The following is a 12,758-nucleotide window of genomic DNA, read 5'->3' as shown; positions in this document are numbered from 1 at the left end:
AGAGAAGAGTGGAAGAATTTTTCTCATGTCTTGCTTACAACGTTCCTCCTAATACATCCCAGAATAATGTTGTGTTTTTGTTTTGTTAAAAACAGTGTTACACTGACTCACATTTAGCTTGTGATCCACATGACCCCCACACCCCTTTCTGTAGTTCTCCTTCCTAGGCAGTCACTTCCTATTTTGTATGCATGCAACTGATTTGTTCCTTCCTAAGTGGAGTGCTTTGCGCTTGTCCTTATTGAATTTCATTCTGTTTCCTTCAGATCCATAACGGATCCCTGTGGGACCCCACTTGATATGCCCTTCCAGCTTGACTGTGAACCATTGATAACTATTCTCTGGAACAGTTTTCCAACCAGATATGCACTCACCTTATAGTAGCTCCATCTAGGTTGTATTTTCCTATTTGAGGTCATGAGACCATATCAAACGCTTTACTAAATTCAAAATACAGCACATCTGCTGCTTCCCCCTATCCACAAGGCTTGTTACCCTGTCAAAGAAAGCTATCAGGTTGGTTTGACATGAATGTGGTATTCTGAGGGAGTGCAGTTCGATTTTCTTATTGGGTCTCTTGAATGGCTTGGTTTACTGAAATGGGATAATGCTTTGCAATGGGAATTGCCTGATGCTAGGTGGTGTGAGAAATATTAACTTGGACAACAGTACTTGGGGAATCCTTCCAGAAGATTTTAACACATTAAACTGAACTTTGGATTTTTCTGCTTTATGCTGTTTGGTCTTGGTTTAACTGAGAAATATGCAGAGTAGTGACTGAGGATGTTGAGCTCTAAATGTGAGAAATGGATGATTTGGAATGTTTGCCCAGCTTCTTGGAAACATGTTTCCAGTATCAGGACTCCAGTAACATTACAGCTGGTCATCTGTACATTGGTCAAACAAAAATAGACCCTAGTGGTGTGAACAGAAGACTCCAGTACTTTCAAATCTTAAGCATAACCTTAATGAGGGATCCCCCCAGTTCATAATAGGATACAAGTAATCCACACACAAGTCAATTAGGATTTGATCCTCTTAGCAAGATACTAGTGTTTCCAGATGTTGGATTGAATGGGATGTGCTTGTAATACTTTATGAATATAGGATAGGATTGACTTCTTCCTTCTTTACTAATAAAATGTTTCCTTTTCTAGGGGACTCTCATAAGAATATTTGATACTTCATCGGGGCATTTAATTCAGGAGTTACGAAGAGGTTCGCAAGCAGCTAATATTTACTGGTAAGTTTAAAATTGTTTTCCCCCTTTTGAAGTAATGTACTTCATCTTTTGATGCATCTGGTATTTTTTTTGTGCTGAGATTGAAAAATCTTCCATGTGGTTCTTCGTGCAAAGGCACAAGCTGCCTAGCCTAATTACATTTTGTGCCTTTTTAAATTCAGGTTGTGTGTGCAGGTCTAATTAGTGTTTTTGTTTCGTTTTTCTATCTAACGATAGGTTAAATGCAATACATATACACCTTACAAATCAAGCTACTATGGTGTATGAAGGCTAAATAAAAATCTGTTGCAATTATTTGTGTCTACAGCATTAACTTCAATCAGGATGCTTCCCTAATTTGTGTATCAAGTGACCATGGCACAGTGCATATTTTTGCTGCAGAAGACCCCAAAAGAAACAAGCAGTCTAGGTAGGCTTTCATCCATTCTCTAGCCTGTTTGTTTTGTTTTGTCAGTATTAAACGCATGCTAGCAAGACTGTTTCTTCCCCTCCCCCACGATATTTCAAAATGAAGCTATTTTTTTCCATAGTAGCATTTAATAAGGCAAAAACTTAATTCACTGACAATGAAGAGTAATCATTGCTATGTTGCATGAATAAAAGAGGAAGATAAGAAGCCCAAGATATCTATGTAGTTTATGATTTTATACTGCCACTTAACACACACAAATATGTGAGTGCTTTCCATAGAATCTATATAGCACTAGTGGAGTCCCTAGTGGACCTCATTGTGTTTCCGGTATTCCTTTTTTGGATCTTACCATAACAATCAAGGAAGTGGCATCAATCATTGTGGTGGATCTTTTATGTACATCTTTTTTTCTTCTTTCAGTTTGGCCTCTGCCAGCTTCCTCCCCAAATACTTCAGTTCGAAATGGAGCTTTTCCAAATTTCAGGTTCCCTCAGGCTCTCCATGCATTTGTGCCTTTGGAACAGAGCCAAATGCTGTCATAGGTAAGTTATCTGAACTTCCCCAAAGCTTCTGTTTGAAAAGCAAGCCCTGGTAAGCTCTTCCACAAGTGACGTGGTGGTGGTGGTTTTTTTTTTTTTTGTTTTGCTCTGAGATTTATTATTTTATTTAAAGGATGATTGGCTAAGACACTAGAGCCTGTTAGTTTGAGGGAGGGATCATGGTGACAGCTTTGACAGTGCTGTCTGGAAAAGTGAGCAAGCAAACCTTCATGGTGGGTAAGGCCCTCAGGCTTGCATAGGATCTGTGCTAATGAGAATTAGGGCATGGATAGGGAAACTTTTTGGTCCAAGGATCATATCTGGGTATAGAAATTGTAGGGTGGGCCATGAATGCTAACAAAATTGGGGTTGGGGTACAGGAGGGAGTGGGGGATCAGGCTGGGGCTTGGGGCATGGAGTGGCTTAGGGATGCAGGCTCTGGGCAGGACTTGCCTCCCGCAGCTCCTGAAAGCAGCATGTCCCCTCTCTGGCTCCTATGCAGAGGGGTGGCCAGGGGCCTCTGCACTGCCCCTGCAGCTCCCATTGACCATGGTTCCTGGCCAATGGGAGCAGTATGTGGAGCCCCCTGGCTGCCCCTACATGTAGGAGCCTGAGGGGGGGGACATGCTGCAGCTTCCAGGAGCCACAGAGTGTAGCAAGTCCCAGACCCTGCTGCCCAGAGGGAGCTAGAGGGCTGGATTAAAACAGTTGGGGGGCTATAGTTTGCCCACCCCTGAACTAGGGGGTGTGACCAATAATGTGGGCTTTGAGCAAACAGCAAAAAAACTCCTTGCACTGATGGCTGTTTAGGACAAACATCTTGTAGACAAAAAAACAATGAGTCCTTGTGGCACCTTAGCCTAAAACATTTATTTGGGCATAAGCTTTTGTGGGCTAAGACCCACTTCATCAGATGCATGGAGTGGAAAATACAGGGGTGTGTGTGTATTATATATAAAATACATAGTACATGAAAAGATGGGAGTTGCCTTAGTAACTTTCTCCCAGCTGCCAGCCAAACTAATACTCAACAAGGTGTGTCCAATTGGGTTGAGATCAGTGAGTTTCCAAAAAGGTGCACACTGAAGAACTGTGCTGGAGATATTGCTTTTTTTAGACTGTAAAACAATCTTTTTTTTGTTTGTTTCAGCAATATGTGCAGATGGTAGCTACTACAAATTCTTATTCAACCAAAAAGGGGAATGTTCAAGGGATGTCTATGCTCAGTTTCTAGAAATGACAGATGACAAGCTTTGACTAAACTGAGGAAGAAAGTGTTTTGGTCAAAGTACTGCCTTGGTTATTCTGCTTCTTTAGAAGGACTGGGTATGTCTGTCCAATACTGATCAAGATGTGTAACAGACCTCTGAGAAGCCTGGCCCAACATGAGCAGAACAAGCTCTGATGTAGAGGACTTCTATCTATGTTAAACTCGTATGCTTTTTTTTTCCAATGGGGGGAGGCGGAGAAGGGGGTTCTGTCAACTCTTCAAGAAGTGGTGTTAAAACTGTGAAATTGAGTGCAGATGAGTGTCTGCCACATGTCTGAGGTGTGTTGTTCAAACTTCAGGCAAGGATGTGAATTTCATGCACTATATTACATCACTTCCTCTGAACCTCTTTGTGGGGGCAGGAAATAACTGTAAATACTAGGTAACTAGACTAGTTATACCAGCAACTTGCCTTAGAACAGAAGGGAAGAGGACACAGGTGGCTATAATAAACCCAATCTGAACTGCACTTGCCCTCTGGCCATAAATTGATAGTCAGTCATGTACACACTGATGTTCTTGGTTAAGTTGAATTAACTATCAGCACTAATGTAATTTTCAGTGGTGCCAAACTGTATATATTAGACACACAGGCACAGTTAGGTACTGCTGATGTGGTTAACCACTACTCAGCATATGAAGTAAATTGCATAGGATACTATGGCAAATGAAGTTCATGTTTGAAGGGGATGCTGCTGCTTCTATAATGAAACATATCCATGCCAGCTAAAAATTTAAGTTTTTTAGAAGCAATCCAATGCAACTGTTAAACCAAAATACCAACTCTCTGAGCTTCAACCAGAAGACTTCACAGGCCACTTAAATACAGTTTAAAGTGGGTGAGGTGAAGTACCACCTTGTGATGACTCTAAATCTGCAAAGCATTTTTGAAGTGTTGCATGTTGAATGGTGTCTGCCTAGGTGCAGTTAGGTCAAATCAAACAGCTATCAACTGACTTGCATCCAGCTTTGCCCCTGCCCAACTATTTGGACAACGCTGTAGCCTTGATTTTTGGAAATAAGGCATATACCATTTTCTTAAACAAACAAAACACTCAATTCCTAGCACTAATTACAGGAGGCATATTCATACAATGAAACATCCTGAAATTAAAGCAGAGGCAAAGTTGAAGTTCTAGTTCACTCAAGATTTAGCTGCAAATTATCTAAATTTGGCAAGTTTCATTAGCATCTGATAAAATGGACCAAGGACTAATTTTATGCAGATTGTGTGGTCAAGTTTGCATGTTGCTTTTATGTGTATTTAATCATTTGTTTTGCACACTATTTGTAATGTTTCTTTTAAATAAATGACTAATTTTGCTGTATTCATTTAAGGTAAGCACTGGATTAATTTTTATACACACCCCTTTAACTTATACCCTATTAACTTACACAAATTAATAGCAATGTTAGACCACTTCCTTTTTAGGATGGACAGTATATTATAGGAAAACTGTCTTATAGTCTTAATTCTCAAGAATAGCTGATGTCCCCTTTTTAATAAAGGGCTTAGGGATAAAAATGGTGAACTTTGAGTCCAAGTGTAAGATCTGAAACTTAGCCAAAAGTACTTCATATTAAAACAAAACAGAGGAACAGGCTCTAACATCCACTCCCCATAGGATTGTTGAGGATTATCTAGCCCTCTGCTTACTCCCCTATGCTACTTATCCATGTGGGCACTAATGATACTGCAAAGTATGACTCTGAGCAGATTAGACATGACTACAGGGGTCAGGGAGCTGGGGACACAGGTGGGGGTCTCTTCAATCCTTCCAGGCAAAGGTAGAGTCCATGCAGAAACAGATGCATCATGGAGGTGAATGTCAAGATGGAAGGGTGGGGGTGTGTGCTTCCTTGACCAGGGGCTACTGTTCCAGGAAGGAGGACTGCTAAGCAGAGATGAGGTCCATCAATCAAAGAGGGGGAAGAGCATATTTGAATACAGACTTGCTAACCAAGCAAGGAGGGTTTTAAATTAGGTTTGAGGGCAAGAGATAAGACCACAGGTAAGTGGAAAAATATGCAGAAGTGGGTGGAATCAAATCAGTTTAAGTATGAGGAATAAGCAAGAACTTTGAAATGTTAGTTAATAAACTTGGTGTGACAGCTATAGTGGTAGGGAAGGGTACAGCTTGCTCCACAGGAAAAGAGGTTTTGCCTTACAGCTCAAAAGATGTATACACTTCAACTTGTAGAAAGTCTCTGGTAAGATAAAAGGGATTTAAAAAAAACCCAAGGGTGATATCATGATAGGTGTCTATTACAGTCCATCTAACCAAGAAGAGGAGGTGGATGAGTTTTTTTTTTTTAAATAACTAAATCAGCCAAAGCACAGGACATGGTCATGATGGGAGATTAACTACCCCGACAGCTGTTAGGAAAACAGAGGACAGATCAAACAAGTTCTTGGAATGTATGGGAGATAATTTATTTCAGAAGCTAGAGAAAGCTACTAGGGGAGAAGCTGTTCTAGATTTGATTTGGACAATCAAAGAATTTGCAAGTGATCATGAAATGATTAATTCATGATTCAAGGGAAAACTGCACAATAAAGTCAAGAAGGCTTAGCAAATGCAGGGAGTTGGTAGGCAAGATTCCTATTGGAAATAAATCTAAGGGGAAAAACAGTTCAAGAGAGTTGACAGGTTTCAGAGTGACATAAGGGCATACTATCCCACTACATAGGAAAGATAGAAAGTATGGCAGACTACCTTGGCTCAGCTAGGAGATTTTCAATGAGCTGAAACTCACGAAAGTCGTACAAAAAGTGGAAACTAGATCAAATTACTAAGGAGGACTATAATATATGGGGATAAAATTAGGATGGCCAAGGAACTGAGATTAAACTAGCTAGAGACAAAGTGTGACACAAAATTCTACAACTACATTAGAAGCAAAAGGGGAGGGGTAGACTTGTTACAGCTGGGGGGGGGGGGGAGAAAGAGTATCAAACTGGAAGTGGCAAAAATTTTAAGACTTTTTTGTTTCAATTCTCACCAGAAAGTTCAGTAGCAAGTGAACATCTAACTTAGTGAATGTCAGGTTAAAATAGGAGTTTAAAATTACAGAAAAGTTAGATGTCTTCAAGCCATCAGAGCTTGCTGAAATACATCCTAGAATACTCAAAGCTGATTGAGGAGATTCTTTGAAAAGTCATGGAAGAAGGGCAAATATAGTTCCTTTTTATCAAAAAGGGAATGACAGCCCCAGGGAATTAGAGGCCAGGCAGCTTAACTTGAGTACCTGGAGAGATAATAGAGCAAATAATTTAAGCAATCAATTTGCAAATACTTAGAAGGTGATAAGTAACAGTCAGCATGTTTGTCAAGAAGAAATCATGTCAAACCACCCTCATAGCTTTGTTTGACAGGGAAACAAGCCTTGTGGATGGGGGGGGAAGTAGATGATACAGTATATCTTGACTTTAGTAATAGGGCTCAGGATATGAAGTAATCGAGTGTCCAACACACTCAATATAGGTCTACTCACTACAGGTTAAAAATCCAAGGTTTAAATTTAAGATTTTGAAAGGTCTGAGGTTGTTACTTTACCATAACTAATAGATCTAAATAGCATTTAATCTTTAACAGATAGTAGAGCAAGTTGTCTTAATTAAAAAGTAGCTATACTCCTGGTGGAATTCTGTGCCAAAGAATTCAAAATTCTGCTTATCTTTGTCAAAACAACAATATAATCACACCAGTTTCAATTATTTTGGTCATTTATTTCAAAATACCTGTCAGCAAGCATATCTGTAATAATACAGACAAGATTCAGGAAATGTTTTTTGACAAATAGATTCCTTACTAAGCATATTAATACAGAACTCTGAGTAATTAATTTAAGCTACACTACAGAACCATATTCCCCACACCCCTCAGTGTGAAGGCTTGGGGGTAACAAAGGAGCTGAGGGAGAGGAAAATAAATTGTTAGGAGGGAGACTGGGTGTAAACTTGGAATGTGGTTGGGTATCAGGGGTACAGAACAGGTTTTTTTGTTTTTTTTTTAGGGGCAGGGGAGGGAGGGTTAGGGAGCTTCCCCCATGCAGATCCTGGCTGACCCCTTGCCTCTCATTCAGTCAGGCACATCTGCCCCATCCCAATGTATTCCTGCACCCCAACATGTCCCCCCTCCACATAGCCCATCCCCATGTCTCTCTGCCTCCTGTGCCCTTGTACCCCCTCCCCATGTGTGCCCCCCCATCCAGCCACTCACGTGTCCATATCCCCTCTACCCCCTGTGTGCCCTGTACCCCACCCCATCCAGATGTGTCTGTCTCTTCCAAACCACTCCCATCCCTATGTAACTCTACACCTCCCTCGCCCCTGTGCCTCCACTCCCATTTAGCCCCTGCCCAAGTCTGTCCTCTCCTATGAGCTTGTCTAAGCTCCACACTGTCTGTCTCCCCACAGGCTCTGTCTCCTGCCCTGGCTTAACAGGCACCCTGAAGAAGTCAGGTTCTCTTCCTGCAGTGGCCAGGAGCTGCAACTTTGTTCTATCCCCCACAGCACCTTCTGGTGGGCAAAAGTGAAACTGCAAAACTTATTGTCTGCTGGGAGCTGCTGCTGCTCTTGCACCACAGCACCCTCTGGTGGGAAAAAGGCAGAACTGCAGCAACAGTTCAGATTTTTTCTGCCTCAAAAAAATCAAATCTATGGGGCTCATTAATTATGCACACAGAGAAGCGCAGAATTCTCCCAGAAATACAGGTAGCTCATGAAGCTGATAATAGATGAAGGGGGCCTTCTTGACTTGAGGAGTTTATGTATTGGTTGCCATAGTGTTGGCAAGACCCACAGATGTTAATCTATTGCTGATCAAAAGCACATGTATACTCTTAATCCAGAAGACATTGCATACCCATTACAACTTCAGAGAACAGGAAATGCTCTGACACCATCTTGACTTGTCTGCAATCCTAACATCTACAAGACAGTTCAAAATTCTGAAAAGAAAAATTGTTAGCCAGTACAATAAATGCAGTAACAGGGAATTCCTAATTCAATTTCTTCAGTGAAATTTCTACACATTTGCTAAGAGCAAGAGTCACATCATAAAAGGATCAGTAAGAATTAATTTTCTTCCAAGTGGGTACTCACATTTCCAATAGGTCTCCTTTCAAAATGAGAAGGTAACAAGGTTTCCCACACTCTTCAACTGTGATGCTGCAAATACTGCTGTTTTTCTCACAGTTTCAGCACAAGAATGAAAGGAAATAAATATTGTCCCTGCACCTCCCATCAATGAACCAAACGGGAGATCATACTAATCTGATTTACATTTTAGAAATATATTTAAAATTACAGCAACTTATATTAAGGCCTAGATTTACTGTAATCTATTGAACTCTAAATTAAAGAAAGCCAAACTGCTGGATGACACTGGCTAACAGCAGTATTGTCTTCTGCAGGTTCAGAATGTTTTCATTTCAGTTCAATGACTAGTTCATTCAAAACTAAGAAAGCAGCTGTAAGTTAAAGCAGCAGGAAAGCTTGTTTTTTTCTTCCAATTTATGAATAAAAATGAGAAATATCCAAGACACGATGACCAGGAACAAATCAGTTCAATTCACTCACTACACATAAATTCAAAAGGTGTTTGATAACCCTGTTTCCCCTTTTATGTCCAGCACATTTAAGGTAGGTTTACTTAATAAAAACAATTTTGAAGTTGCAAGGTTTCCCACACTCTTCAACTGTGATGCTGCAAATACTGCTGTTTTTCTCACAGTTTCAGCACAAGAATGAAAGGAAATAAATATTGTCCCTGCACCTCCCATCAATGAACCAAACGGGAGATCATACTAATCTGATTTACAAGTAAAAAATTAATCTACTACATAAATGCATCATTCACCATTTTGGAACAATAAAAAAATCTGAATAAATGTATGTTAAGCTATATAACTGTTTGTATAAATATACTTTGTCTTCTTGGTGAGCAAAAAGTAGTACCAAATTTAGCGTGGAGAATGTGTTTAGTTGCAAATCTACATGTTTAACGGTTAACATCCAATGAGAATCAACATCTCTAGAAAAATGACTAAAGTACAAAACTGATACTTAAATCAAGACTTCCTACTTTCTGATTTTAATCAGGATTAAAACTGGTGATTTAAATCATTTCACTCTGGAACAAACAATGAAAACTGAAAAAAACCTCTCATCCCTATTTTCTCTTCTGTCTAGTTATTTAAATTGGAATGTGATTTACTCACCCAAGTACTTTCACAGATATCCTTGTGGTTAGTACAGGTTGCTGTACCCAAATCAGTGAAATCAAGAGTAGTGTAATAGTAAACTGTTGTGCATTTATGCAAAGTGACAGACAAAAATCTGTGTGAGGGCTCAACATTCAGATAACTCCACTTACTAGAAAAAATGAGTGTTTTGTTTCACTGTAGCAGCAGTCCTTTCTGGTTGTAATGGGCTCTGAATATGGCCCGCATCAAGGAGTGGCCTGAGAATATTCTTGTTCAAGGACTAAAGAGGATCCTATCTCCCAGGGGCTTCGGTTAAAGTCTTGCTGTCTGGAGTGAATGCCACCACCCACTCCACCCCAATTTCATAAAAGAGAGTCTTCTCCTTGGAGAGGTGGGGTTTTGGAGACATTGCCATGAAGAGTCACATCACACAGGGAAGTCAGCATAAGAGCAAGATACAGACTAGCACTGGGTGCTAGCGAACACTTTAATCTTCCATATTTGAATCAGCAAAGTTAGAGCCAATTGTAAACAAGCTCTAAATAAGGTGTGACGTTATAAAATGCTTTGGTCAAATCCCATTTAGAGTACTACCAGCTGGGTTGCTTATATTAGACACTTTCACAGTCTTTTTCATAAAAGCAGGGTTAAAAAGGAGAGATGGACACTGGAAGGAATCCAAGGGAAGGTAGTTAGCATAATACAGTACATCACAGTCATAGAGGCAAATGGATCAGAGACCAATCAATATTAGAGGGAGGCCAAACCCCCCCATTTATGGTACATTTGGGCAAGTTTTTGGTCAGTCAAAGCCAAAGCAAGGTGGCTGTAAGATTCACTCTGACTCAGTTCTACCACCAAATGTGTTTGAAATTAAGCAGCGTATAATATATTAAACTACCAAAGGAACAGTTTGATTTAAAAATAACCTAACATTGTCAATTCATTTAGATTTGAATTTTAAGTAGTTAAATCCTGTACTGTATCCGTGGAAGAGGTATGCATTTTTGTACTTGAGTATTTTTAAAGACTGCTTGGAAACCCATACATTAGAAGAAAAATATATCCCACAGTGTTCATGCACAGGATTTATCTCCTTTAATGAAGGCAAATTCCTCTGACAAACTCCACGTGGTTCAAATGGTTTTAGTCAAAATCTGCTAACAAATTTCCATTTGCAAAACCTTCAGGGTATAAAAGAGTTAGCGCCAAATCTGTTCCATACTAGCGGGAATCAGGAACCGTTTGCCAGCACTGCCTTTTTCTGCTTAAACATTCATGACCAAATCACCACTTGTTCTGCTATTAGCAGCTATATTAGAATTGCCAGTATAAACTCTGACAAGCAGCAGACCTAAGTGAACGCTTCATAAACACACTTGTTGAGTAACTGTTAGACTAATTTAGTGACATTTTTTGAATAATTTAACATTTATTAAAAAGATTTCACTCATTCACTCATTTCTAGTTGTGAACAGACTCATTTCTGAATATAAACCAAGTTCTAATCAGTAGGTTTATATCCAAATACTGCCTTGATTTTAAATTAAATCTACATGGCTGTGTATAAATTATGAAGTGTCCAATAACAAAAACCAAATTACTATCGAGGGATGCTTATTGTTCTACATTTTTTTAAAACTCCCATTAACACTTTGAGTAACATTCTGGAGTTTTACATCATGGATTTTTTAAAAATGCCTCTTATAAACTCAGCTAGTGTACAGTATTTTTCATAATTTTTAATATGTATCATCTGCATGGACATTGTAACAGCTCCATTTTGTGGATTAACATGATACTCGGTACAGATTTCTCAATTTGGTCTTCAGGTAAATAGAGTTTCCTAAAGCTGCCTAAATATAAGCCATTTCAGTCCATCATGAAAATACAGATTTTTCTTTTTGAAATGGAAAACAAATATTTATATAAATAATGGCATAACAACAGAAAGTAACAAACTGGAATTCAAAGTTTAAACCCACTCTCCAGCCTTCACTCACCTCGCTGTATGAAGGAACAAGACATTATGTGAATTAAAGACTGAACAGCAACCTAAACTTTTAGTTTAATTTGGAAATGTAAGGTGGAATCTATTACCACAATTAAAGTGAATAATTACCAATACATTTTAAACTGTTCAACCGCAGAACACACACTTTAAAAAAAACAACCTTTTATTATAATAATATGGTAGCCACTGTTAGAAAACCACAACAGCTACTCTTAATGGAGACCCCCAGAGGGTCAGTGTATGACATCAAAAGTTTTATGGATAAACTGGTCAGATTAATTTCTACAGATGGGTGCTTAAGCTTAAAAATACTGAATATACCTCTGACAAGATAATTTTTACTCTCTTTTTAAAAGGACTTGTGATAAAGAATTTTATCTTTTCTAAATGAAGAACAGTCTGTAATCTTAAACATACACAATATTAAGCGAGACTCTTGTTTTACTTTCGACTGGAAAAATATGCCAGGGACAGTCAAAGTCAACACAAAGTAACAAACAGCAAAAAGTAGCAAGAAAGAGAAACAGGTAAGTGCAGCTCTGTCAAATTCATAGCAGTTCTTTACGTCAGTTAACGGCTCATTTACATTGTAATTTCTAATCAGTTACATGCAAGCCCGAAGAAGCATTTGATCACTACACATGGTAATAAAATTTGATTAAATTTATCAGGCAACTGCTAAAATATGAAAATTTGCAGATGTAATAAAGTAGCTTTATCTGAACTTTAACAGGACAGACAAAAGTAAATCATTCCATTGGTTAAAAAAACCCTACATTCAGTTTTTTATGAAACAAAATTTCACATGAAAAGTATTGTGTGATTCCAAAGTTTCCGGAGTAGAAATGGAGTGATTTGAAATGTCAAAGACCCCATTATTTTGCAAAGAAATGAAAATACACCTCAAAAATTTCTAATTCCACATGTGAACAACAAAATACTGCATATCTACCAATAACTGCATTGGGTAGGTCATTATGAAAGGCTAGCTGCCAAGATGTAGGAAATGGCTCCTTGCCTCTGTTCCCTTTAAGGAATATACAATCGTTTGAAACCAGTTCACACTAAGC

At 38.9% G+C, this 12,758-nt stretch overlaps 1 protein-coding gene across 3 annotated transcripts in view; it reads left to right on the top strand.

The window, feature by feature from the left end:
- Positions 1–4,792, top strand: part of WDR45B (WD repeat domain 45B) — a 28,402-nt gene extending 23,610 nt beyond the window's left edge. For 2 of the 3 annotated variants that reach the window (XM_038372074.2, XM_043497427.1), the window contains 4 exons: positions 1,158–1,243; positions 1,551–1,652; positions 2,076–2,197; positions 3,345–4,792. In XM_038372074.2, coding sequence (XP_038228002.1) covers positions 1,158–1,243; positions 1,551–1,652; positions 2,076–2,197; positions 3,345–3,451 — 417 coding nt within the window. In that variant the 3' untranslated portion in view covers positions 3,452–4,792. The remainder of the gene's footprint in view (positions 1–1,157; positions 1,244–1,550; positions 1,653–2,075; positions 2,198–3,344) is intronic. The other variant, XM_043497428.1, reaches the window with a different exon arrangement.
- The last annotated feature ends 7,966 nt before the right edge of the window (positions 4,793–12,758 follow it).

Source organism: Dermochelys coriacea, chromosome 14 (assembly GCF_009764565.3).
Source record: "Dermochelys coriacea isolate rDerCor1 chromosome 14, rDerCor1.pri.v4, whole genome shotgun sequence".
Classification (NCBI taxonomy): Eukaryota; Metazoa; Chordata; order Testudines; family Dermochelyidae; genus Dermochelys; species Dermochelys coriacea.
Note: the sequence above shows the minus strand (reverse complement) of the source record. Positions and strands in the feature narration are given on the sequence as shown.